Raw genomic sequence first — 26,514 nt, forward strand, 5'->3', positions numbered from 1 at the left:
CCAAACGCCCCAGAAAAGGTTTTTCTTTAATACAGAAGCTAGGAGGGTATTTGTTCAAAAGACAGTTGCCTATTTCTCTGGGCTTACTTCATTTGTACTTCCCTAAGTAGGTTGGTTTCTGGAAGTAAAGCATTTTCCTTTCCTCTGGCTTTGCTAAAAGCAGCCACACATTTGCTGCTTATAGCCCTCGCTCCTTCAAGCTGCAGGGTCCAATATGTCAACTGAAGGTAGTAATCTTATCTGGCCTGCTTCCCTCTCACTTGTCACCATGAGCATGAGGGGGGACAGTCCCCGAGAGGCCCCTGGGAATCTGCAGCGGCCTCCACATGTGTCTCTGTAACTAACTGCTTAACAGCTTTGCACCCTGATCGCAAGTTAAGCAGTGGTAATGTAACCAGATTAAAATTGACCTGTTCTGTTGACGTTTATTTGACCAGGTAACTTCAGTGCGTTTATGCAGAAGGAGATCTTCGAACAGCCAGAGTCCGTTTTCAACACCATGAGAGGCCGGGTGAATTTTGAGACCAACACAGGTAATCCCTCGTCTGTGCCCTGGGCCGACGCACCTCCCTGGGTGGGGTCAGCATTAACGCGCTGTGTGTGCCCCACAGTGCTCCTGGGCGGCCTGAAGGACCACCTGAAGGAGATTCGGCGGTGCCGCCGGCTCATCGTGATTGGCTGTGGAACCAGTTACCACGCCGCTGTGGCTGTAAGTGCATCACACTGGGCCCGTGATGGTGCTGGGGAGGGAGCGGGGGCCGAGCATAGTCTTAGACGCTACGGTGTGTCTGACCCAAATCCGGTGCCCGTGAACCAGCATGAGAGTTGGCACCGAAGCCTTTCTCCCACGGTGGGGGCCGGGCATGCCTAAATTCCCTGACCACCTGGCCCCAGCCACACAAACCGTCCCCAGGAGCCCAGCTGCCTTGTGTCTCTGTGGCATCTCTGACTGACTTTGGTCCCCATTCCTGTTGGCTGCAGACGCGGCAAGTTCTGGAGGAGCTAACGGAGCTCCCTGTGATGGTTGAACTTGCGAGCGATTTTCTGGACAGGAACACACCGGTGTTCAGGGATGACGTTTGTTTTTTCATCAGCCAGTCAGGTAAGGATGACGGGTTTGTGTTAGTTCACCTCAGGGCTCTGTCCTCTTGGTAATACACCTTGTATCTCCCTCCTGCCTTCATGCAGTGAAGTTCTCTGTGCACTGAGCATATGCCAAACTCTCCTGTGCCTATGGTCACTTAACCCTCAGAGCCATCACTTCCTGTCCCGTGTTATGGGGAGGAGGCCGTGCAGCCGGGGCTTCTCACCACTCCTGTCGTCCCAAGTCCGGGACTTAAGGGACCACTCACCAAAGGGCTTATTCGTGTGTGCTGGGTGTATTTAGAGAGGTGAAAGTTCTTCCAAATTCTGCTGGTTGAGAGTCACTTCAAGGACTATGTGCATGCTTTGCAGTGCCCCTGCTGCCCAGCAGGGGGACACAGAGAGAGACAGCACGCAGGTGTCTGGCTCACCGCACCTTCAGTAAACGCTAAGCCTGGGCATTTGTTCCAGTTGGGCTGGGCAGAGAGTCAGGGAGGTGATTCATGGCCATATGCTTGGACTCTCTGTGACCTTTAGAAGGATTTTTAAAAACAGTTTAATTATGGAAAATTCCAAATCTCTGTAAAAGTAGAGATTCACGTAAGGAGTCGCCTGTCCTCGGCAATGATTAGCTCAGCAGAGCTGGTGTCATCCAGATCCACGTTAACCTGTCCCCTCCACGGGGTTATTTTGAAGTCAATCCCAGACATTGTGTCGCTTCATAAATACCTCACAATGCATCTCTAAATGGTAAAAGAAAAAAAAAAAAAAAACATAACCGCAATGTCATTACCACCATGAACACGTTAGCAGCAATGCCCTAATATCCGTTGGGACTTTGAATCCTGCTGCCCAGTTGAATTTTTTTTTTTTTTTAAAGATTTTATTTATTTATTTGAGAGAGAGAGAATGAGAGAGAGCACATGAGAGGGGGGAGGGTCAGAGGGAGAAGCAGACTCCCTGCCGAGCAGGGAGCCCGATGTGGGACTCGATCCTGGACTCCAGGATCATGACCTGAGCCGAAGGCAGTCGCTTAATGACTGAGCCACCCAGGCGCCCCTGCCCAGTTGAATTTTTAAGACCATTTCCATTTCAACGACAAACTCAGAAAAACGAATGCAGACACACCCACCGTCTGGCTGCCTACCTGGAGCCACGTGCTGCCCTGGGCCTTGAGATGCCAGCGTTGCCTGTGGGTTTGCAATCCCGTCAGAGCCTCAGAATGTTTCCTGAATTGGGTGGGAGCCGTCAACCAAAGAAAAGGAGCGGATTTACTGTAAAAATAATGGCAGTGGCAGCTTCGGGTGTCTACACAGCAAAGATTTAGTTTCGTTTTGTCCAGCCCTTCTCATTAAGTTTTTAAAAAAATACTTTATCAGGGGCGCCTGGGTGGTTCAGTCGTTAAGCGTCTGCCTTCGGCTCAGGTCATGATCCCAGGGTCCTGGGATCGAGTCCCACATCGGGCTCCCTGCTCAGGGGGGAGCCTGCTTCTCCCTTTCCCACTCCCCCTCTCTAGCTGTCTCTCTCTCTCTGTCAAATAAAAAAAAAAAAATACTGTATCAAACACTAGGGGGTGGGGTTGATGAAGATAGAGCCATCCGGCTCCCTGCCTCCGAGCCCTGAGCCCCACTGGTGCTGAGGAAGGTCTGTGCCCTAGACACACATCTGAAGAGAAAAAGGAGATGGGGACACACGCGTATTGCGGAAAAGTCGTGGCCACGAGGACATCGGTGGGCTTGAGTTTCTTTTTAAGATTTTATTTATTTATTTGACAGAGAGAGACACAGCAAGAGAGGGAACACAAGCAGGGGGAGTGGGAGAGGAAGAAGCAGGCTCCCCACTGAGCAGGGAGCCCGATGCGGGACTCGATCCCAGGATCCCGGGATCATGACCTGAGCTGAAGGCAGATGCTTAACCGACTGAGCCACCCAGGCGCCCCTCGATGGGTTTAATTCTATGATCGGATCATATTTCATTTAGTTTGAGCTTTCAGGACTTACAAATACAGGGCTCCTGTGCTGGCTTATTCACGCACCAATTTAAGTAGCTTTATCATAAAAAATAATTTTGAGTTCACACTGGCAGGCTGCATGAAGCATTCTGCTTTAAAACAAGATTTGAGAAATGGCCATTCCGGGGCATTCTTGCTTTTTAAACATTAAATCTCAGCACGTTCTGAATAAGGCAGCTTAAAGTCCTAGCAAGGACGCTGGGAGCCAGGCACACCTGGGTTGGCTCGTCTGTCACCCACAGCCGCGTGGCCCCGAGGAAGCAAGGCACCAGTGCCCTTCATCTCCGAGGACCTCATCCTCAAGGGGGACGATGGCCCCTGTGGGGCCGCCTTGAGAGCTCAGAGAAACAGTGATAGATGAAAATGTCCTTGGCACATAAAGAGTAGCCAAATCTTGAATCCGAGAATCAACCGGAAAAATTGTCACATGTGGGTTTTCCTTTCTGAGAACATGCCAGCTATGTCCAGGCCCTGATTGCCGCCTAAGAGCGAGAGTACAAGAGTTGGGGGGCCGGGGGGCTCGAGCTGGCAGAGCCACACTCCTGCGAACACGTGGCTGAGGGGGGGGACCCATGTGGCAGGTGAGACTGCAGACACCCTCCTGGCGTTACGCTACTGTAAGGACCGCCGGGCCCTGACCGTGGGTGTCACCAACACCGTGGGCAGCTCCATCTCCCGAGAGACCGACTGCGGTGTCCACATCAACGCGGGGCCAGAGATCGGCGTGGCCAGCACCAAGGTAGGCACCTCCCACCTGTGCGCCGGCCAGGCGGACAGGTGTGCCCCGGGGGAGGGCCTCGGCTAGCCGGGCAGACAGGGGGCTGTGGGGCCGGGGGGCCCACTGATGCGCCTCCTCCCGTGTGGTCCACAAGCCCACGTTCGCCCCTGCTCTGCCAGAGTCACCGTTTTATCCACAGGCTTACACCAGTCAGTTCATCTCCCTGGTGATGTTTGGTTTGATGATGTCTGAAGACCGAATTTCACTGCAAAACAGAAGGCGAGAGATCATCTGTGGTTTACGGTCTTTACCTGGTATGTGCCAGAACTAAAGTTTCCTTATCACTGTCTCCCATAAACAGTGCTGTTAATAACTTCCTCCTCCTCAAAACTTCGTGGTCACCACTAAATGCCTCCAGAAGCTCCCCCTGGGCCAAGATTAAAGTCTGCACTCTTCACCAGGCCTTAGAACCCTGCACACTTGGCCCCTGCTTCCTCTGACCTCATTCCACTCCCTCCCTTCCTCCTTGGGCTGCCTCATGACCTTCTGAGCCTCAGCAGTGCCAAGCTCTTTCCACCACAGGGCCTTTGCACTGGCCCTTTCCTCTACAGAAACCTTCCTCCAGCTCCCCAGCTGATGGCTTCTCATCATTCAAGTCTGAGTTCAAATGTCACTTCCTGGGACCCTTCCTGGCCATCCTAACTAGTCCCCTGCCCCAGCTACAAAATGTTAGCCCATTTCTTGTCTTTATAGCACATGCAATGATCTGAAGTTACCTGTTCTCCCGTATACTGGCTTGTCTCCTAACTAACACGTCAGCCCAGTGAGCATACAACCCTATCTATCAGAATCATTGCTGGATGCCTGGTGCCCAGGCAGGGTAGGTATACAGTAGGTGCTCAGCAAATATCTGAGGAGGAGTAAATGGCCCTGAGCCTTTTCCTGTCCCAGACTGCTCCTTCTGTCTCACCAAACTCCACTCTTCTGCTGGGTCCCATCTGTTGTAGTTCGTGAGATGCCACGTCTATGACACTGAATCACAAGCTCTTTGGGGGCAAGGGGGGACCATGGTTTCAATCATTCGCCACACAGGGATCAGGGCCCAGTGGTGTTTCCTGCCCCGTGTGCCATCCTGGGAGTGCCTTTCCTTCGGACACTCGCACTCCAGGGAAGCAGAGAGACCTACTGTGTTTTCTTTGTGCAGCTCTGAGGGCGTGAAATGAAACAGATCTCACCGCTGGGCTGACAAGGAGAAAGTGCAGGGGCAGGATGGTCATGAGGCTGGGGGGCAGCCCCTCCCCGAGACCGGGAAGGACTGGGTCCTCCCTGGGAGGCAGGGGCAAACCCCGGAGAAGGCAGTGAGGGAGAACCACCATCTAACCATAAAAAGCCCAGAGATCTGCATCTGGCCAACACAACATGCTGAAAATGTGTGGATGAGAAAACTATTCTTCACTTTAAGCTAGATACGAATGGGGCAAAAACAGTACTCGACCCTGATGTCTAAGTCAGCGGTTCTCAAGATGTGGTCTGCAGGTCCCCAGTCTCACAGTAAACACGTTATTTATAATAAATGCGTTTGCCTTTTTCGCTGTGTGGACATTTGCAAAGGCGGCGGTGCCCCCATTGGGGCCTTAGCATACACCACCTCGCACCTAGCTTGGCTCCAAGATGTCCTTCATGAAGCAGGAAAATGCATTAATCTTAGTAAACTGCAACACTTTTTAATGTTCTGTTTGACAAAATGGGAAGTGTGCCTAAATCACACTGAAGAGTGTGAAGGTTGTTTCCAAGAAAAGCACCCTGGAATTGTTAGAGTAGCAAGCTGACTTGAGTACGTGGCAGACATTTTCTCAAAAATGAGCAAAGTTAGCCCGACACTTAAGAAGAAAAACGACTGTCTCTTGCCAGTGATAAACTTCAGGCTTTCATGTGAAATTTAGGATTTGGGGAAACCTGTAGCTTGTGAGTGTGAGCTTGACCAATTCCCACCGCTTAAAGACATCTCTGATCAGGCCATGGTGATTTGAAGACATGTCATTTCTGAAAAAACCATATTTTATGATGAAATGTATCCATTTTTAGAAGATTTGTATAACTCAGTGGACCTATATTTTCCAAATGGCCAATGCGTGATGTCACAAAAGTATACACGCGTAAAACCTCCATTTAAATAAGTGCAAGATAGACAGATAAATTTTAATGTCACAAGGTGGGAAAATTTATTGATATGATTTCAGAGTCTACATTTGCAACTACTCTTTTAAGAAATTACTGTTTCTTGGGACGCCTGGATGGCTCAATCAGTAGAGCTTGTGACTCTTAATCTCGGGGTCGTGAGTTCGAGCCCATGTTGGGTGAAGAGATTAGTTAAATAAATTAATTAATTAAGAAAAAGAAATTATCTTTTCTTGACTTTGATGTAATATCAGAGAAGAACATTCACAATTATTGGAAAAAGTTATTTATATGTTCCTTCCTTCTCCAACTACAAATCTCTGTGAGGCTGGATTTTCTCCCTATTCTTCAACCAAAAGAACATATCACAACAGGTTGAACGAGGAAACAGATGTGAGGATCTAAATGGCTTTATTACAAAGTCAGGCATTTAAAAAGATTTACAAAAATATAAACAGCACTATTATTCTCACTAACTTTTAAAAATGTATAATGGGTTTATTGTGACTTCTAAATGAATGAATAAAAATATCTTTAATTTTGTCAGTTTCTAATCTGGTAAATATTGATAGAACCAACAGAAACAAAGTGTCTTAAGGATTCACAATCATTTTTAAGAGTGCAAGTAAGTCTTGAGGCCAAAAGGTTTGGGAAGCGTTGGTCCAACTTACACTGGTGTCTCCAGCAGGTGGGCTGGATGGGGCGATGGGGCATTAATTTGGGGTGTCAGCCCTGTGGCTGACCAGCTGGTGATTTAGCCTCTCTGAGCCTCAGTTGCCTTACCAGTAAAATGGAGCTAGAAATAACACTTCTCTGCTTACCTTACATGCTCGAGAAAGTATGAACATAAACAAAATCCTGCCTAATCACCCAAGTTATTTCCCATAATCTACATTTAAAACCCTTTGAAACTAATGCGAGAGGAAGCCAAGTGTATGAAGTGGTGTGAGTTCCCAAAACTTCGTCTCTACACCATGATTTTTCTTTGTGAATCTTGCTATAAAATCTAGTATGACTGGCATCCCCTCTGCTGTATTTGCGATTTAGGGCTGATCAAGGAAGTGCTGTCGCTGGATGAGAAGATTCACGACCTGGCCCTGGAGCTCTACACGCAGAGGTCGCTCCTGGTCATGGGACGGGGCTATAACTATGCCACGTGCCTGGAAGGAGCCCTGGTGAGCCTCCTCTGCCCAACCACCCCCCACCAGCCCCTGCATGAGGGCTCTGCAGTTTCCCTGTTAGTCCTCGGACTTCCAAGGGGAGCTGGAGATCCTGACGGAAGGAGTTTCCAACCCTACTAGGGATCCTCAGCCTGCCTTTTTAAAATTGGTAACTGGCTATGTTGTGGCCCTAAAGATCCAACCCTAGAACGAGAGCTGATGGAGCGTGGGCAGGTGCCAGGATCACGGGGCTACCAAGAGGGTGGGGCAGTGCTGTCCAGGGGCTGAGTCTAGTGCTAGCGCGTAACCCGCTCTCTGCTTGCTGCTTATGGATGAGAATGTTCAACCAAAGCAAACGGGAGACCGTGCACAGGTGGGGCCGCGCTCGGGACCCAAGCAAGGGCATCATCCCTGGCCCAGCTTGGCTCCCCTCCTCTTCCTCAGGAGCAAGTCCTTGCTCCTTCCCTGTCACCTCTACTTGAGAGAAACACTCAGAGGGTTTTACAAGTGGTGGGGGGGAGTGGGGGGGAGGCTTTGCACAAGCCAGAGCTGCCTGACTGGCAGTGAGCTCCAAATTCCACAGGCTTCCTCTGAGGCTCTGACCCCTCCCAAAAGAAGTGAAGGGCTGGGCACGCTGCTTTGGGGGGGGGGGGCACCATAGGAGCAAGGCCTGGGGGGAGTCCACTTGCAGCTCCCCCATGCCTCTGCTGCCTGGTGCAGGGGGTTGGGGGGGCTCAGCTGCAGTGCCCCAGTGTGCTGGTGAAAGATGCATATTCAGCTGTGTCTCCAAGTCAGTCTTTGGGGGAAGAAAGAAGCTTTTACACCCGCTGCTAGCGCACATCAATGGCCCCTCTGTGGTCTCCTGGGGGCCGGCACTCCAGCTGTCTGCAGCATCTGGGTGGAGCCATGCTCCTGCCAGTTTCCCCCCCACCAAAATAAATAGTTCTAGGGGAGTTGAGAAATGTTTCATTTGACACTCACCGGTTCAGTGACGTAGGTTTAATGACAACCTCATAGAAATGGATCTCCCTAAACACAGGGAAGAATTCCAGTAACAGCCCAGTGTGTGTGATTTTTGCCTCCTAAGTAAGCTGGAGGAACCCTTTGGAAGTTATTAATGGTCTAGAATTGGGGGCACCGACCAACCAGATCACTGAAGGAAGGTATATCTAGACAGAATGCAATGCCATCATTACAAACTGTAACTGTGGGAAGGCCATGGGGCCCGGACAGAGGGTGGAAAGGGCGAGCCAGATCAGTGTGGACTTGTCCATCCAAGGGGGGACGGCTGTGCTGGGGGCTGGTCTGCGGACGCAGGCTGCGTGCTGGACTCTGCGCATGCTCTGGACACCAGCCTGCCCTGGCCCTGGCCTTGCGAGCTGCCCTCAGTGCTGCTGACCACTTCACGCACTCGTTCATCTGCCCTGCAGCCCTCAGCTCCCTGCCTTCTGGATTCATCCCTCCCCCAGCTCCCCTCCCTCCCCTCTGGCTGATCTGCTCCAGCCCCCTGTCTGCCCGGTATCACACGGACCCCACCTCGTGTTTCCCCAGAAAATTAAAGAGATAACCTACATGCATTCAGAAGGCATCCTGGCTGGGGAGCTGAAGCACGGACCCTTGGCGCTGATTGACAAGCAGATGCCCGTCATCATGGTCATCATGAAGGACCCTTGCTTTGCCAAATGCCAGAATGCCCTGCAGCAGGTCACAGCCCGCCAGGTGAGGGCTGTCAGCTGGGCTGGGGCCCCCTCTCTCCTGTTCTCTCCCATACACTGGTTATGAGCAGTCCTGACACTGAGAAGGCTTGACCACACACTCTCTCCTAGACCCCCTTATGAGTGGCACACACATTCAGAAATGACTGGCTAGCCTGTGGCCATGGGCACGACGGCTCCTCAGTGAGACCTTGTGACCCAGATTGGCCCGAGCTGTCCCGGATTCCCAGCGTGGAGCCGCCCAGAGGTGGGAGCACAGATCCATCCTGGGAGGGCTCATGAAGTTACAGGGACGTGAGATCCAACAATGCCCTTCAGCCAGCTGCTGGTTTTATATAACAGAAGTTAGAAAACACAAATCGCTTTACTTCCTTGCCTAAAGCCTTCCGGTGGCTTCCCATAAAACTAGAGTGACCATAAGCCTGCATTATCTGGCCCCTTCCTTCTGTTTCCCACTCAGGCCGAGCTGATTTCTGTCTCTATGCCTTGGCGCTGGCTCTTCCTCACCAGTGTCTTCCGATCATATTACCGTGTTTTGTGGCTTCTGCGGCATTTATCTGGAATTCATCATTAGTTATTGGTTGGCTTGCTTCTGTTTTTGTTTTCTACCCCTCAGTTGTGAGTCCCCTGAGAGTGAAGAGTAGGTGTGCCGTGTGCCCTGCCCTTGGCAAGGCACACTGAAGCCACTCAACAGATGGGTGCTAGAAATGAATGCCACAGGCTGGCGATCACCCTGCTAGGGAAGGGAGAGAAACTCACCCAACAGCATCCAACACTTTGTCCTTCGCACCAGTCATGCACAGCACCTCCCCCATACTTGCAACAAAAGCAAGAGGCCACTGTGATCATGGCAATGAGGTTGATCTCAGAAACTCTGCTGTAGGTGAGGGGCTGTTCTTTCAGAGACAGACTGCATGTCGTGATCCTATTTCTCCGCTTTAGGGTCGCCCGATTATACTGTGCTGCAGGGACGACACTGAGAGTTCCAAGTTCGCGTATAAGACGATCGAGCTGCCCCACACGGTGGACTGCCTCCAGGGCATCCTGAGTGTGATCCCACTGCAGCTCCTGTCCTTTCATCTGGCTGTTCTCCGAGGATATGACGTACGTCTGAAACCGCGCCGAACCCCCCAAAGGGGGAAAACATAACCCCAGAGTTTGATTTTGTTCTTGAGTGCTTATTGGGTGTAAATATTCATAGGAGACATTTTTTTCATTTAAAACAACTCTCTTTTTAAAGTAACTTATATCCCTTGAAAACAAGTTGCAAGATTATGAAGACCATATTAGACTATAAACTCATCACCCAGAGGGGCAAGGCTAATTGGCAAATTTAATAATTCATTCCAGTCTTTTCCTTGTGTGTGTGAATTTTTGAACATTTTTTGAGATTATATCGAGGATGACATTTTACATCTTCCCTTTAAATATATTTACAAGCATTTTCTTACATCTTGAACTTATTGTAAGCAACATTTACAGTATTCCAAATATAATAACTTATACAAGCAACATGTACAATATTCCCACAGTCTTGTAGCATGGATTGTAACAATGACTTAGCCAGTCTTCTGTTATTTAAACTGTTGCTAATTTGGGAGGAAATGGCTGCATAAATCAGAATGCAGTGAACATCTCTGCACATGTATCGTCCTCCCACATTTAAAACTTGTCCTCAGTCTAGCAAATGATTCAACATTTTGAGACTCCCAACATATATTGTCAATTTATGTTCCAGAAAAGAACCAATTTACAATCCCACTGGCAAAAGTGTATAAGAGCATACAACTCACTGTGTAAAGAAAAAGAAGTTTTATTACAATTTAATTTTGAGAAGCTTTTAAAGATACATAACCATACCAAAAAAAAAAAAAAAAAACAAAAACCCACAATGTAACAAATACCTAATGGTGCACATATCCAGAACTGCCATTGGCTAACGTTTTGTCATATTTGTTTCTTTTTAAAAAAACATTATTGTAAGCAAAAGAAGACATTGTAGATAAAATTGAAGCCTGCTCTATCAACCATCCCCAGTCACCTTTTCTTCCCAGCCCCCACCCTGGACTAACAAATCTTGTGGATTGAGTGTACACCCTTCCAAGAAAAGTGAATATTTAACAGGACACACTGAGCTCACTGGTTTTAACAGCATGAATCGGATCCTTTCAATAGTTTTAACGCAGCATGACACGAATCAGGTGCACACTAAGTGTTTATTGAATGAAATAAACATGATATATTTGAGTGACGTTTCTGGAATGAGGAACGACTTCCAAGATGCTGGTCTCCAGGAACTAGCTCATAGTTCAAGGTGACCAGAACACCCATCTCCTTTTCTTCTAGTACTCTGATAACAGGCTTTATGCCACGGCCCGTTGCTGAGCTCTAGGGGCTCCTGAGCAGCTACTTTCTCTCGTTTTAGGTCGACTTCCCCAGAAATCTGGCCAAGTCTGTAACCGTGGAATAGAGAACAAGGAAGAGCCTGAGGAGGCCATTGCCACCTGTCGTGTGTGCTTCGAGGCCCGTCCCAGGGACGCCCAAGTGGGAAGAACAGTGGGCATTCTGTGTGTTCCGAGTAGATCCCAGTAGAGCTTGACAGCTGCCAGGTGCCTTGTACCCAAGTGCTTCGCTTACAGCAGATACTGTTTCTCTGTGTCCCGAAGTTGCCAGAGGAGAAAGGAATCATTGTTTACACATGGGGATCAGAGCGGACTTTTCCACTACTGTGCAATAGAGACACAGCTCTCTTCAGAGTAACTGTGAACCTTTTTTTAACCAACACTAGTTAGTTTTAAAAGACAAAATATTTATAATGATGACTGTATAGCTTTTAAGTTATTTTTCTAGTATGTGGCTTTCTAGAGCCAAGGTAACTCCCAGACCATGTACCCCCCCAGCCTCCTGGCGGGGGGGCATTCATCTCAGATTTGAGCACAAGGCATTGCCCCTCTGGACTCCTTTCTCCTTTCCTGTCCTCTCTGGGCTGCCCCTGAATCCTGTCCCCTGACGTCAGGGAAGCCCCCACCCGCCCCCGACCTTCCGGTGCCTCCTGTAAATCCCTTCAAAATCTCAATGTCCTTCAACGGTTTCTTCTCCTATAAATCCCTCCAACTCTCCAACTTCGGTTAAATCTGATCATGGTTCTTTTTAAGCCCAGGCAGCATTTTGGTCCCGGCTCCTACCTGTAGTAGAACAGCTTGAAATATCCCATGCAAGAGAGTAGTTTCAAGTGGGCTACCTTGCCCTCTGTTTAAAAGCGTGCACAATCAAAATACTATGCAATTTTAAGACAATAAAGACAGTACAATTCTTTTTTGGCTTGTGTGTTTACATTTCTGGTAATCTCATTCTTTTTTGTGTACTTGGATTTTGAGGGCTTCTCAAAACAGGAAATCAGCAGGGTCTGGTGGCAATGAACCCCGTTTCTTAGTAGCCAATGGCACTGTGTCCACACCTGTGACCTGCATACTTCTAGTGTGAAAATGAGGAGTATTTATTTTACAGGAGGGAACAAACTGTAGGATATTTGGAACTCTTGGCTGAGTCCACTGAACAGCTGTTGGAGGGGGTTGAACCACGTGATGCTGCTTAAGACGGTTGCCCAGAACCCGAAGGCAACATGCAGGGGTGAAACTCTCAAATCCGTACTTTCTTTTTTAAGATTTTATTTATTTATTTGAGAGAGAGAGAGCGAGCTAGCGAGAAATAGAGGATGAGCAGGGGAGAGAGGGAGAAGCAGGCTCCCCGCTGAGCAGGGAGCCCAAAGTGGGGCTCGATGTGGGACTTGATCCCAGGACCCTGGGATCATGACCTGAGCCGAAGGCAGACGCTTCACCTACTGAGCCACCCAGGCGCCCCTCAAATCCATACTTTTTATTTCCATGGATCCATCATAGTCACCAATTTTATCAATACAGTCAGGCAGGAATATAAGAAGCCAGGGCCAGAGTTCTGAAGGCTTGTGGGGTCGGAATTCAGGCTCCCAAAGAAAGTGGCTATCCCAGATGGCTTGAATAGTGTCTTCATGACCACTAACTGGTGTGAGTGACTCTAGTTTACCATCAGACCTTTGTTCAGGATTACCTGTGGGCTACTCAGTAACTTTTCCATCCTTTCCTATGCCCTCCCCTGTGTCACAGGGCTTGGCAACCTGGGAATTACATTTCCAAGTTAAAAGTCCACCAGTGAGACGCTTCACGGAAGATCTGGGAGGCAGTTTAGAAATCATATTATTTATGGAGAAATCATGTTACTTCTTTCCCCTCGGGCAGAAGCAGACCGAATCATGGCTTTGGCAGAGAGGAGGTCCTTCTATGGCCCTTAGCCGCAAAGCACATGCTACGGCAGTGCTCCCTAAAACTCACCCACCGCCTTGTGCTCCAGGCAATGGCAGCTTCCAACGGAGGTTTCCTGTAGCTCCTCCGGAATCCCACTTCTGAAGGGCTGGCAGGAACCCAGGAGCCATGGGGACATCCTCTGAGCCACGGCCCCCAGCCCTTCCCGCAGATTCACCAGGGTGTGTAAGTCTTGCTGGCAAAACCGGCAATCCTTTCTGTCTTTTTTTTTTTTTAAGATTTTATTTATTTATTTGTCAGAGAGAGAGAGAGAGAGCACAAGCAGGGGGAGTGGGAGAGGGAGAAGCAGACCCTCCGCTGAGCAAGGAGCCCCATGTGGGACTCGATCCCAGGACCCTGGGATCATGACCTGAGCCGAAGGCAGCCGCTTAACCTACTGAGCCACCCAGGCGCCCCTCCTTTCTGTCTTTTTTTTTTTTTTTAAGATTTTATTTATTTATTTGACAGAGACAGAGATAGCGAGAGCAGGAACACAAGCAGCGGGAGGGGGAGAGGGAGAAGCAGGCTTCCCCCCAAGGAGGGAGCCCGATGTGGGACTCGATCCCAGGACCCTGGGATCATGACTTGAGCCGAAGGCAGACGCCCAACGACTGAGCCAACCAGGCGCCCCTCCTTTCTGTCTTTTTAACCAGACGTGGTGGTCATTACAGCTTCTGAGGTTAGGAGACTTTACAAACTAGCCAGAACATTTTTATCTGGATGAGAACCAGAGAAATGCATTTCATCTCACAAGCGAGTCTTGGGAAACACGGGGCTCTTCACACTTGGGCGCTTAGCAAGACTGAGGTGTGGACCAGGCACCGGACATGTGGCAGGAGTACGGCCAGAGGGAAGGGGCTGCCTCCTGCTCTCAGGGAAACGCTGAGAACTTCTATGGGGGATATGCGTGCCCTCAGCAGAGCATCAGGGGAGAGACCCTTGGGGGCACATGGTGAAGACAAGCCAAGTCCTGGTGAGAATCCGGGCCAACCTGTCCTAGGCGTTCTGTCCTTGGTTTAAGAAGATGGCCCGATGGAAGTGGGGGGTCTTTGTGATGCCCGGCTATCTCTGGGGTCACCCCGCTGCAGGATGGCTCAGCTCCCTCCACATCTGCTGCAGAGCTGCCATCCTGGGAGCGCTCCATCATCCTCCAAGGAAGTCCCTTTCATCCTGCTTCCAGTATCTCATGTCTTCCTTCTGAGTTTCCTTTGTCATCTTGGTGGGGTACATCCTTCTTGAGTAAAGGAGGCTGGGAGATAAATTTCTGAGACCTTGAGAAGTAAATGACTTCATGCCTCACACGGGACTGAGGGTTTAGCTACGTATAGAATTCTAGGTCACAAAACATGTTTTCTTCAGAACTGTAAAGGTAAATCTCCATGATCTTGTTCACGGTTTTGCAATTGAGGGTTTCAAACTCACTCTGATGTAGGTGACCTTTGTATTTCCCTCTTTTTCTCCCCCTGTGTTCTCAAATGCCACAGCGAGCTGTCTTGGGTCTCTTCTCATTTAGTGTTGATTTCAGGCTGGTACCTCCTGGTCCTCCATTCTGGGGAATCTTCTTGAATTACTTTTCTGTGGATTTCTTTAGTTTTCCTGGCCCCTCTTATTTCAGAGGTTGAAGCTTCTGGACAGGCTTCTCATTTCCTGTCTTTTTTTTTTTATTGTGCATCTTATCTTTTTGCTCTACTAATGGGAGATTTGACTTATTCTCCCAATCTGTTTACTACTAAGAGTTTTCATTTCTGCCAATACGATTTAATTTCCAAGGGCTCTATTTTTTTTTTTGCTCTGAATATATAAATACATATATATTTATAATGCATATTTTTTAAAAAATTAACTACAGCCATACTTTATTCACATTTCCTTAGTTTTTACCTAATGTCCTTTTCTTGCTTTTTCCTGACATCACATTACATGTTTCCTTAGGCTCCTCTTGGCTGTGACCGTTTCTCAGACTTCCTTTGTTTTGAATGATCTTGACATTTTTGAGGATAACTGGTGGGTATTTTCTAGAATGTTCCCCAACTGGGTTTGTCTGATGCTTTTCGCATGGTAAACTGAGGTTACGTGTTTGGGGGAGGAAGACCCCAGAAGTAAAGTGCCATTCTCATTACTCCATATGCAGAGGGGAACATGCTATCAACATGTCTTGTCATTGTTACGATCTCTTGGTCACCTGTGTGCAGTAGTCTCATTTTTCTCCCTTTCCATACTGAACTCTTTGGAAGAGAGTCACTATCCCACCCCCCCAATGAGTGAGTGGAGAGTTATGCTTCGCCTTCCTGAGAGGGGATTGTCTACGTAAATTATTTGGGATTCGGTACAGGCTTGTCTGTTCTTCCCCATTTACTGAGGAAGTAACTCTGTGTGTGTGTGTATGTGTGTGTATTGTAAGCCCTTCTTTATTTTCTTGCACCCCAAGATGCTCCAGTCTCCTCTTGTGTATCCCCTCCCCCAGCCCTAGAATCAGCCATTACTGATTTGGGACCCCTGGTCTCTTTTGTTGGAGAATGGGCAGTAGAAAACAATTCCTGGGCTCCGGGTGTGCTTTTCCTGCTGGGGTGTTGCCGCTTCTAGGCCATCTCAGCCGAGAGAGCAAGGACATATAGGTGTGCTCAATATCTTTCTAACGGCTTCAAGGATGCGAGACTTTCATTCTCTCTGAAGCTGGCAACATGTTTTTCCTTTTAGAATTTCCTTTCTTTTTCACTATAATCTCTGTTTCTTTCAAGATAGTTTTTTGGGTTGTCTTAGTTTTGTGGGGGTTTTTTGTTTTTGTTTTTTTTTTTTGCCACATGACCTTGGGCTGTCTGATCAGATTCAAGGTGGGAGGAAAGTTCTGAACACACAGTGAAGCCTGTTGATGCTGAGATTCTCTGCTAGGTAATCTAGGGGAGTCTACGGTGGCAGGGGGTGGGGAGCGCAGGGGTCAGATCTTTGCTTTAGGTTTTAGGGCTGGTCCAACTTCCAGAGAAGAGTTTTCCAGTCTCTTGCCTGACAGCAAGGGTCCAGTTGCTGGTGTTCTGGGGGCTGCCTGGAAAAGGGGGGCGGAGGGCCACTGCATTCAGCATTCCGTTATATAGCACCCATGCCCTCTTTCTTATGATCGGAGAATAAGCCCCCAGCCTTCTGCCTTTCCCAACTGTTTCTGCCCTTTCTCCTGCCATGTCTTCACATGAGCCTGACTGCCCACCCCAGAAGTGGGAGGCCCTGCCCAAGGAGCCCATCAGAGTCCTCCTCTGGGGATTTTCAAACTTGATATGGGACAGAGGGTCTGCCCCCCTTGGGCAATGGAAGAGCAGAAGGTGACACAGGGAGAAGGAAGCTGACCCAGAGGAGAACAGGATGTGATGAAGAGTTTGCCCATAGCTTCCAAGGCTCTGGCCCATTTCTCTAGCTTGTGGTCCCAGGGCCAGCTCCACCCATGCTCTCCCAGGGTTTACAATGCAGGAACCTCCCAACAGTTGTCCCCACTGGGTTAAGTGCAGTTTGGCTTTCTCAAACACACAACGGAAACCGTCTTGACTTGCATCCCCTGGCACATTGGGTCCTGGTCAGGGCTGGGGAGGAGATAGGGAGGGAATGAGGGAGTGGGGGGAGAGCAGGCAAGGTGAGGAGGGAGCAGAGGAGGCCAGCACAAGGACACTCAGTGTCCCTGTGTGCACAGTCTATGCCCTGAACTTGGTACTGCTCTCCTGGAGTCCTCACGGCATCCCCATCAGGCAGGGGTCACCAACCATGCCCACTCCCCATGGAATTGAAGCTTGGGGAAGCAAACCTCTTGCCCAGAAGAGCACAACTCAGTGAAAAGCCCAAATGGAACCCGGTCAAGGCAAGTCAAGAGTGGACGATGAGATTGGAGCCATGGGAACCCATCAGCACTGTGACCCCTGGACCAGCCTCCAGTGTCCCCCGGCACTCCCAGGCCAAGGAGTGGAGCCTGAGCTCTTCTTCCTTCCCTCCTATGCGCTATTCTCCCACGTGGGGCAGGGAAGTGGGCAATGTCTGCCAGGTGGGCGGTGTCTGCCGGCTGTGCCATCGAGGAGCCAAGTCAAAGGCAGGGAAGCGAGGAGCAGTGAGGTCTCAGGAAGAAGAAGAGCCAGTGGCCTTCAGCTCAAAAGGTACACTGCCAGAGCTGCAGAGCTGAAGGGAACAGAGAAGGGGGAGGTGTCAGACGGCAGGTGGGCAGCCCGGATGCAGGTTCACTAAGGCCTTCCTCTCAGCAGGTGAGTGAGCAGGCCCAGGCCAGAAGTCCCCTCTCCAAAAATCAAGCCAGGAACCATGGCATACTCTCTGACTCCTCCTCCTCCTTCACCCCCAACCCCACCTCTAAGACCGACTACTCTACCTCTTAAACAGACTTCTTTTCTTTACATCAGGTTTTTTAGAATACTTTACATATGTTAAAAGTCACCCCTTTTCAGGTGCCCAGTTCTGAAACTGGATAAACATATTGTGATATGACCACCATCAGCATTAAAATATAGAGTATACCCATCATCCCCCAAAATTCCCTCGTGGCCGCTGGTCATCATTCCCGCCCACCCCCACACCCCCACCTTGACCTTTGGCAACCACAGACCCAATTTTGCTTTTTCCAGAATGTTCTAAAATCATAGAGGATGTAGCCTTGTTTGGCTTCCTTCACTTAGCAGGATGTTTTGGGTACTTTCCCATGTCGTGCATCTGTCAGGTCAGTGTCTTTTACCGCCAGGTAGTAGCCCACTGTATGGATGCACCACAGTTTGTTTACCCATCAGGCTACACACGGGCTTGGGTTGTTTCCAGTTTTTGACTGTTTGGAATAAAGCTGCTATATTTATGTCCAACTCTTTGTGTGGACACGTTTTTCTCTCTCTCGGATACATATCCGGGAATAGGACTGCTGGGTGGTATGACAGGTGTAGGTCTGATGTTACCAGACATCGCCAAACTGTTTTCCAAAGTGGGCATGCTCCTCCTGCTTTCCCACCAGCAGGGATGGGAGTTCCAGTGGCTCCATGTCGTTGCCACAATATTCTCTGTTTTATTATAGCCATCCTGGTGGCTGTGTAGTGGCAGTCACTGTGACTCTTCATGGCCTCAAGTCTTGAAACAGTTTTAAAATCAGTTCCTTCCTCTTGACACCTGCCCCAGGCCAGGCCTCACCTTCTTTTACAGGGGCCTTTGCAGTAGCTCCCTAACTGGTCTTGTGAATATAAGTCCCTCATCCCTGAAACTCCATGGGCTCTAGTGATCTTTCCAAAATAAACACCTAAGCACATCATTCACTTCCTTTCTTAACACCCCTCAACATCTGCCCTCTCCCTCCACAGATGGGGCACCTACCCCGAAATGCCCCAAGGGCCAGCAGGTAAGGGCTAATGAAGTCATGGCCAGAGATGGGTCATAGGGAGTGGTGGGGACTATGGTGACCTAGGGGCCTCCCCTAAAAGGGCAGCTACCACTCAGTTCCTTATGGGAATGCAGGTCCCATGGTGCCAGAGCTTCTAACTACTCAAGAGAAACCAGCAATTGAGATTTTTCAAGTGAAAGCTCCCAATTTTCAAATGTTGGCAACTAAGTCAATTTTAAAAAAACAAACAAAGCTGGGCTAAACAAGACATATCAGTGAATTGAAGCGAGTCCATGGATCTCCAGTCTGCAGCCCCAGTCCACCTCAAGGCCCTACTAACCCTCCAGTCCACTTCTCCCCATCTCCAGCAAGACCAGGTGACCTTGGATTTCCTGAACACAGCATGTAGGTGCTTACTTCTTTTGGGTCCCAGTGCCCTTTCTGCCTAAACCACTGGCCTAGCACATTCCTGCTAGCTTTCCAGCTTCAGCTGGGGATTCCTCCTATCCAGGATGCCTTCCTCAACTATTTCTCCACACCCAGCAGGCTAGGTCAGTGGTCAGTCATACTCATGTGTGCAACACCTTCCCCCTCCCCCATCTCACTTGGCCTCCACTAAAATTCTGTGCATTCTTCCAAGCATGGACTAGACCCTTCCCCCACCTCATCACCTCAGCTCTGTGTCCATAAATGTTCACTGTATTTCATAAACCAGAAAAGGCAGAATCCTTTTAGAAAACTATAGATGTGTGTGTGTATGTGTGTGTGTGCATGTGCGCACACGTGCACAATGACTTTAGGTACTCACTTTTCATGGGGTGAGTGTTGTAAACTTGGCGGAAGTGTGTAGGAATGGGTGCCCTTTCCTAATCTAAGGGGAAGCACCCATGAGTGCTCCTTAGTGAAAAGACAGCTCTGACAGCCAGGCTTTACTAGTCTCCCATAATCCTTGATGATGGCAATTTCTGGCTTCCTGTTTTCTCTTGCACACCTGGGGCAGGTGGCAGATGAGGCTGATGTGAGGACCAGTGTGGGCAGGAACCCACCTGATGGGCCGTCCTTCACTCAGATCACACTCAGGAGCTAACAATTTCAAGCTAGGATGGGCCATACTTTGTTTTAGAAAACTCCCTCTGGTGGCCAAGGTATCGGGTGGCCTAAGGGAAGACCACACCATGGCTGGATCCAGTCCTCTACCCCAACTCCTCCTCTGAGGCCCCGGTGCCCTCAGCCTGACCCTGCATCCCCTCAGGCTTGCCATCCTCCCCAAATGCTGCCACCACCCTCCATGCCCCCCAGCCCCTTGACCTCCCCCTCTGTAGGGTCCTGCTTCTTCCTCCCAATGTATCCCCTGCCCTGATCACCCAGTTGGCTCTGGCATCCTGTGAAGGCTGTTCCTCCTCCACAGTCCCCCACTATCCCGGTCACTTTGGGGACCAAAGTGTGCACCGCCCCCCACTCTATCCACGGACCTCTGATCTTTTTTCAATACGTCCAGCTTCCTCGCTTCACTTTCAGCTTTGCTTATTCAAACGCAAATCTGGCAACAGGCAATCCCCTGGCCTCTCCCATCATTTCACACGACCCAGGCCTGCTGGAAGCCAACGAGGGGCCGGAGGGTTTCAAGAGTTGGCTCAAAAGAAGGTAAGTGTCAATGGACCCCAGGCCCTAGGGGGACCTCAGCACTGCATTCCCATTTAAGACCTTGCCTTTCTCTGAGTCAGAGGTTTGACCCCAGGCCCCGAATACACCAGCCTGTCCCCTCCTCCATTCTGTCGTGGACCCGCGGGGACACCAGCCTTGCACGCGGCCACCTCCTCGCACTCCGCTCCCCGACTTCTGGCCTTTCATAGCAAGCCGCAGAGTCCAAGACCCCTGCCTCTCCTCCCCACTCCCTCGCCGCCTGAGTCTCCACGTCGTTCCGGGGGCCACACCACGCCCCGGTCTCCCCTCGTCCTCGCCCCGAGCTCTCCCCCAAACGCGCCGGGCTCCATTCCCCTACTGGCCGCCTCTCCGCTGCCACCCTGCACCTGCAGCCCAGAGGGCCCGGCTCTCGGTCCGCCCGTCGGCCCTCTCCGCCGCCTCCCGGCTCCGCGTCCGGCCGCTGCCCCGCGGGCCCGGTGATGGGGATGGCAGACTCAGTGCGCGTACGGAGCCGGGCCTGCGTCCCCAGCCCGGAGGGCGCCCCGCACAGGAAGGAGCAGCTGCGCGGCCGCGGAGCGCCGAGCCCGGCCGAACCCCGCACGGAGACTCCGGCTCCGCCCGCCGCCCCGCCCGCCCCGCCCGTCACGACCCGCCCCCCGGCGCGATTGGCCGCGCCTGCCCGGCTCTGCGCGCGCTGATTGGTGGGCGCGCGGGTCGGTCAGGCCGGGCGCCGCGGCGGCGGCGGCGACGGCGGCGGCGGCGGCGGAGGAGGAGAAGGGAGCCGGACCGGAAGGGTCGAAGCGCCCCGGCGCCCCTCACACCCACTGCGGAGGCGGCGGGGCGGAGCGGGGCGGGGCGGCCGGCCGAGTCCCGGGCAGCGGAGCCGCGAGCGGCCAGTGCGCAGCGCCGCCAGTCCGCCCGCCCACCCTCTCCCCCTGGCGCGGCGGCTGGGAGGCGAGGTGAGCAGGGCGGGCGGGCGGGCGAGGCCTGGCGGGGGCTGCTCGAACGGGCCCCGCCGGCGAGGGGCGGCGGGAGGGCCGCGCGGCCGCGGTCTGCAGGGCTGGGGAGGCGCGGGGCCGCGGGGCCGGGGGCTGCGGAGCGGGCGGGGCTCTGTGGGGGCGCAGGCGGCCCCGGCCGCCGCCCCTGCCCTCCGGGCTGCCGCAGTCGCCGCCTCCCGCCCGGCTGTCAGCAGCCAGGGGCTGCGGGCCCGCTCCCTGGCCTGGCTCGGGCAGACGTGCCGTGGAGTCTGTGGACGCCATCCCTCCGGATTGAGGGGCACGCAGTTGCATACCCGCGCCGGGATGCTCAGGATCCCGAGTCTGGTTCCTGCGACCTTGGCCAAGGCACTGACCCTCGCTGTACCTCTGGTTTCCCCTAGGGAAAGTGGGGAAATGTCCACCCTTTTGGACAGGATTGTTGTCAGGCTGTGTGAATGTGTGTGAAAGCGCCTGGGCAGGAGCCCGGGCTTGGGCGGGATCCTGCCCCATGCTGGTGTGAGTAGGGCAGGAACCCCCTCCCCATCCGCCCAGAGACCCCCATCCCCGCGCTCCTCCAGTGCCTAGTCATTGCACATTCAGTGCCTAGCAATGCCAGAGCGGGCCCTGCCCACCTCCCCTACCACTCCCACCACCCAGAGCCCTGCTCCCCAGTACCACCCATCTTCTCTCCTACCTTGACGGTGCAGCCCCGTTTACCTCAGGACGTTTGCACTTTCATTTCCAATGCTTGGAGCTGTCTCCGGTATCTTTGCACAGCTGGCTCTTTCTGGTCAGATGTCTCATTTTCCACGAGGAAAATTGACCACTTGACCACTCTCTTTCTCCCCTTAGTCATTCTATGTCATTATTTTGTTTAATTTTCTTCCTAGCATCCCCTCTGGTTTGAAACGACTCTGTTTGTCTGTTGATTTTGTTTCCCCTAGTAGGATGTAGCTTTTTGAAAACAGGTAGTTGTCTGATTTGTCCACTGCGTTATCCCCAGTGCTTAGAAGGCACACAGTAAGTATTCAGTGGTATCAGTGCAGTGAACGAATGAATGACCCTGCCTGCTGTTGCTTCTGCTCTGTCGGTTTATTTAGTGACTTCTGACTAACTTGTGAAATATGTAAGCAGATGGAAGCTTGTTCTCATTTTGCAAAACATTTTAATGTCCTTGACCCCTTTATTTGGTAACTGTCAGAACAAGCTGTGATATAAAATTTTACATTTTTGTAATATTTTAGCTCTAATTTCCTTCCACACATTCAGGAGGCAGTTACTGAATTTTGCATTATCTAGGTCAGGCTTTCTGCTCTGCCCTGGGGACACAAAGGCAATAGCAACAGGGTCCCTTCCTCCAGAGAGCTGGAGAGCCCAGTAGACGCGGCAGACAGGTTAGTTCCAGGACAGTGTGATGGAGTGTAGTGGAGGGGCTGTGCTGTGGAAATGTGGAGGAGGTGACAGGTGGTGCTAGAGTTGGGCCTTGAAGGGTGGTGAGAAATTCGCCAGGCAGAGAGAGGCACGGAAGGGGGCGAAAGGGCAGGGGAAAGGAAGGACATGAGGCCAGTGTGGGGTCAGGAATCAGCCTGCAAGGTGGTGGGGACCCTGGAAAACCAAACCTCACCCTGCAATCTTAAAAAAGGAGTCAGAACTCTGCATTGTATTTCTATGCTCCAGATTCTCAAGTGTTGGCAGTAGCTAATTTTAAAATTTTTTAAATGCTCTGAGCCATGCAAAATTCACTTAGCTTGGTTGCAGGACTGTCGGATCTCCAGGGCAGGGTATGTAGAAGGGAAGAGCAGCGAAGGGCTGGAAAGGTAGCCCAAGGCCAGGGGAGCGGGGCCCTGTTTATCCGGGTACTCTCACTTAATTTTCGCTGGAAACCCCGTGAGTGGCAGCTGCGAAACCCATTTCTGAAGAGGAGGACACGCAGGCTCACAGAGTGTCAGCAGTCGGCTTCACAGCAGGCAGCTCGGAAAGTGAAATTGGAACCCAGGTCTCCCCCCAGATAAGCATCCTTTCCCGGGTGCCTCAGCTCCGACTGTTCTCTTTTGGCTTTTAATTTGTTCTGAAAGAACAACATCCAATCTAGATGTTTGCCTCCATGTAGCCCCCCCCCTTTTTTTTTTTTTCAAAAGGATCCTACAGGGTTAAAAATAATCCTATTTTGGCATAGTCTTCTCTGGAGAGCTTTGATATTGCTGAGGATTTAATTTTTGGGATGCCAGGACAGATTAAAATGTGTTTAAAATAAGTGTTGGAGGGCATATTCAATTTGTCTATTTAAGATAAAATGTTCTTAATTTTCTGGATAAAGAAAAGTGCCAGATGAAGCAATTAACAGCGAGGAAAGCAGTTGTTTTTGTAATGCATAAGGTAAAACAGAAACCACATTTTCTTAACACTTGATTTGGCAGTAGGGCAGCTATTTGTGGTTTAAATATGTAGCTATACTTCTCCACTGATTAAGAAGAGGACTTTTTTTTTTTTACATCATTTTCTTGAAGAGTAATTAAATATGTACTTGGCCTTTGTGATTGTGTGAACTAGTTTCAAGGTCGGTCTTCATCTTAACTGTTTTTTATGAGAACTTTCAAACATAGACAAAATTAAACGATAGTATCCAGCTTCCAGTTATCAACTCCCCCCCCATCTTGTTTCACTCCCAGCTCATCTGTTTACACCCTCACCCCCCCATATTATTTTGAAGCGAAACCTAAATGTCATGTCATTTCATCCATGAATATCTCAGTATATATGTCTAAAAGATAGGACTCTTTTAAACTTGGAAATGCAATAATTCCTTAATATAAGCAAATGGTCAGTATTCAAATTTCCAGTTGTCCCATACATTTTATGGTTCTTTAACAATTTGTTTATCGGAATCAGGATCTAGATGAGGCCCATACATTGTGATTGGTTGATACATCTCCTAAGTTTCTTTTAATCTGTAGATTCCCCCCTATTTCTTTTTTGTTTTCCTTGTAGTTTATTTGTTAAAGCAATTGGTTGTTCTGTAGCATTGCCATGGTTGGGGTTTTCCTGACTGCATCTCTGCAATGTAGTTTGACATGTTTCTCTGTATTTCCTGAAAATTCGTAGTTGAATGTAGATGCGGCTTGGTCAGATTCAGGATGCCCTAGGTGGGGTGCTCTCTTCCATCTAGAGGCAGGTAGGCCCATGCTGTGATGTTAGCAAACTGTTGATGCTCAGTGCCTAGACCCATTGATTCATTAAGGGTTGTATTACTTGGGAGGCAAGTTTATATATCTTTTTGCACAACAAAAACTCATTGTTTTAGATTTTATATTGGCCTTTGAATTGCCAGTTAAATTATTTTTAATCAATACCTCAAATCCTCCTTGGAAAACATTGGGGTATAAATTAATAGAAAAATAATGAGCAAGAGTAGTCACCATTTTAACATAGGACTTCCTTATAGCTAAAGATTTGAAGGTGAATTTCAACAAATTTGATTTTATTTAATGCATTTGGGGTTTTTCGTTTGTTTTTGTTTTTTGGTCCCGTAAAATATTCCACTCTCCCTCTCTGCCCTCTGCTAATTTTACTTTAGTATCTTTCTTAAGCAAAGACTACACACTCTGAAACTTTTCAGAAATAGTAAAATTGGATTCCAAGGATACATGGGTGACATGAGATTGTTACCTTTTTCTTAAAAATGAGGCATTAACTACCTTTATGTTAAATGGGTTCTTGCCTATTCTGAAGTTGCAATTTGAAGCATTTCTATAAGTGAATTTTTTGGCTGTGAGGAGAATGAACAGTGTGAACGCCTTTTAGTGGTATGCCAAACGTCTGTCTTTCCATAGGCCAGGATAGGAAAAACTTGGGGATTTGTTTAAAAAAACAATTTTATCCTCCCTCCCCCACAATGATGCTAAGAGAAAGAATGAGAAATAATGACTGCTTTCAAAAGAACTTCCTTTAAAAAACTATGTATATGTGCGTGTATATATGTACTTGTATGGATCTGTAAGCGATTTAATTCATTAGACTGTTTAAGTTGTATCTCAATCAAGGCTGCTACTAGTTTGATTTTAGCATATCTAAGGCTAAGGGTGCAACCCAGGTAATAAATCCACCAGCTCTGATTCTAAAATCAAAATCTCTTTCACCAACTCTTAACTAGACTCTCTAGTTAAAACACAGCATCTCTTATGAAGCAGATGTCTTCAACAGATGTCCTTAAACATCACCTGCTGGGCACAACCTCGAATGAAAAGTAAATCCTGTGCATTGCCTTCTGTCTGTTGTCTCTGCCCGAGATGCTAACCCAGTAATGGCCATGTCATCAGCTTTCCCCCTTAGCAGACTTTGGTTCACATTTTCAGAATGCAGATGTTTGTCTGGGGGAGCAGTAAATAGAATGGGTGTGGTGATTCTGTCCTAATGTCAGCTGACTTTGAGACTTTGCCCTGTGCTGGGCACTGTGCTCACTGTCCCCTGAGGTTGATTCAATGCTCATCCCTGTTTTACATCCCTGAGTGTAGTCTAGGATTGTCCGGCTAAGTGGCAGGCCCATTGCCCTCTGACCCCAGATTTCCAATCTGTTTTTTTAAAGTTATCTTTATTGTGCAATTATGTGTCACAATTAAGTATCTAAAGAGAAATCTAGAAATCCCAATTTGGACAGCTATTTTGACAATTCTTATAAGACATATTGATTCTAGATCTTAAGTCTGTATGCTATAATTTAGAAGAGAGTAATACATGTTTTTTCTTTTTACTTTTTGGCCCCCTTCACCCATTTCTCCTGCCCCAACCCCTCCTCTGGCAACCATCAATCTGTTCTCTTTATAAGGTTGGTGGTTTTCGTTTCGTTTTGTTTTTTAGATCCCACATATAAGAGAGATCATACAGTATTTGTCTTTTTTTTTAAGATTTTATTTATTTGAGAGAGAGAGAGAACACGAGTGGAGGGAGGGCCAGAAGGAGAGGGTGAAGCCGACTCCTCACTGAGCGGGGAGCTGGGCGCGGGACTCGATCCCAGGACCCTGGGATCATGACCCTAGCTGCAGGCAGATACTTAACCGACTGAGCCACTCAGGGGCCCCAGTATTTGTCTTTCTCTGTCTGACTTCTTTCACTTAGCCTAATACCCTTGAGGTCTGTCCATATTGTCACAAATGGCAAATTTCCTTCTTTTATGTAATACTCGGTTGTGTATGTCAACCATATCTTTTTTTATTTTATTTTATTATGTTATGTTAATCACCAGACATTACATCATTAGTTTTTGATGTAGTGTTCCATGTTTCATTGTTTGCGTATAACACCCAGTGCTCCATTCAATACGTGCCCTCTTTAATACCCATCACCAGGCTAACCC

The 26,514-nt window shown here is 49.5% G+C and overlaps 2 protein-coding genes and 1 long non-coding RNA gene across 7 annotated transcripts in view; 2 read left to right on the plus strand and 1 right to left on the minus strand.

Annotated features, from left to right (window-relative positions):
- GFPT2 (glutamine--fructose-6-phosphate transaminase 2) overlaps nt 1-12,180 on the plus strand; it is a 41,542-nt gene extending 29,362 nt beyond the window's left edge. For both annotated transcript variants that reach the window (XM_081827276.1, XM_081827277.1), the window contains 9 exons: nt 438-533; nt 612-709; nt 982-1,102; nt 3,676-3,833; nt 4,012-4,126; nt 7,038-7,165; nt 8,702-8,869; nt 9,808-9,969; nt 11,291-12,180. In XM_081827276.1, coding sequence (XP_081683402.1) covers nt 438-533; nt 612-709; nt 982-1,102; nt 3,676-3,833; nt 4,012-4,126; nt 7,038-7,165; nt 8,702-8,869; nt 9,808-9,969; nt 11,291-11,335 — 1,091 coding nt within the window. In that variant the 3' untranslated portion in view covers nt 11,336-12,180. The remainder of the gene's footprint in view (nt 1-437; nt 534-611; nt 710-981; nt 1,103-3,675; nt 3,834-4,011; nt 4,127-7,037; nt 7,166-8,701; nt 8,870-9,807; nt 9,970-11,290) is intronic.
- On the minus strand, nt 10,663-20,775 carry LOC115943588 (uncharacterized). The gene is made up of 2 exons (XR_004078190.2): nt 20,574-20,775; nt 10,663-17,351 (listed from the first exon to the last, which is right to left on the minus strand). It is a non-coding gene; the product is annotated as an uncharacterized LOC115943588 (long non-coding RNA).
- A 164-nt stretch (nt 20,776-20,939) lies between these two features.
- MAPK9 (mitogen-activated protein kinase 9) overlaps nt 20,940-26,514 on the plus strand; it is a 53,543-nt gene continuing 47,968 nt past the window's right edge. For 3 of the 4 annotated variants that reach the window (XM_081827279.1, XM_081827280.1, XM_081827278.1), the window contains exon 1: nt 21,004-21,146. The gene's annotated coding sequence lies outside the window, so the exon portion shown is untranslated. Of the gene's footprint in view, nt 21,147-26,514 lie in introns of all 4 variants that reach the window. The other variant, XM_081827283.1, reaches the window with a different exon arrangement.

The sequence above is a fragment of the Leptonychotes weddellii genome, chromosome 7 (genome assembly GCF_054177405.1).
Source record: "Leptonychotes weddellii isolate Sample4059 chromosome 7, ASM5417740v2, whole genome shotgun sequence".
In the NCBI taxonomy this organism is placed as follows: domain Eukaryota; kingdom Metazoa; phylum Chordata; class Mammalia; order Carnivora; family Phocidae; genus Leptonychotes; species Leptonychotes weddellii.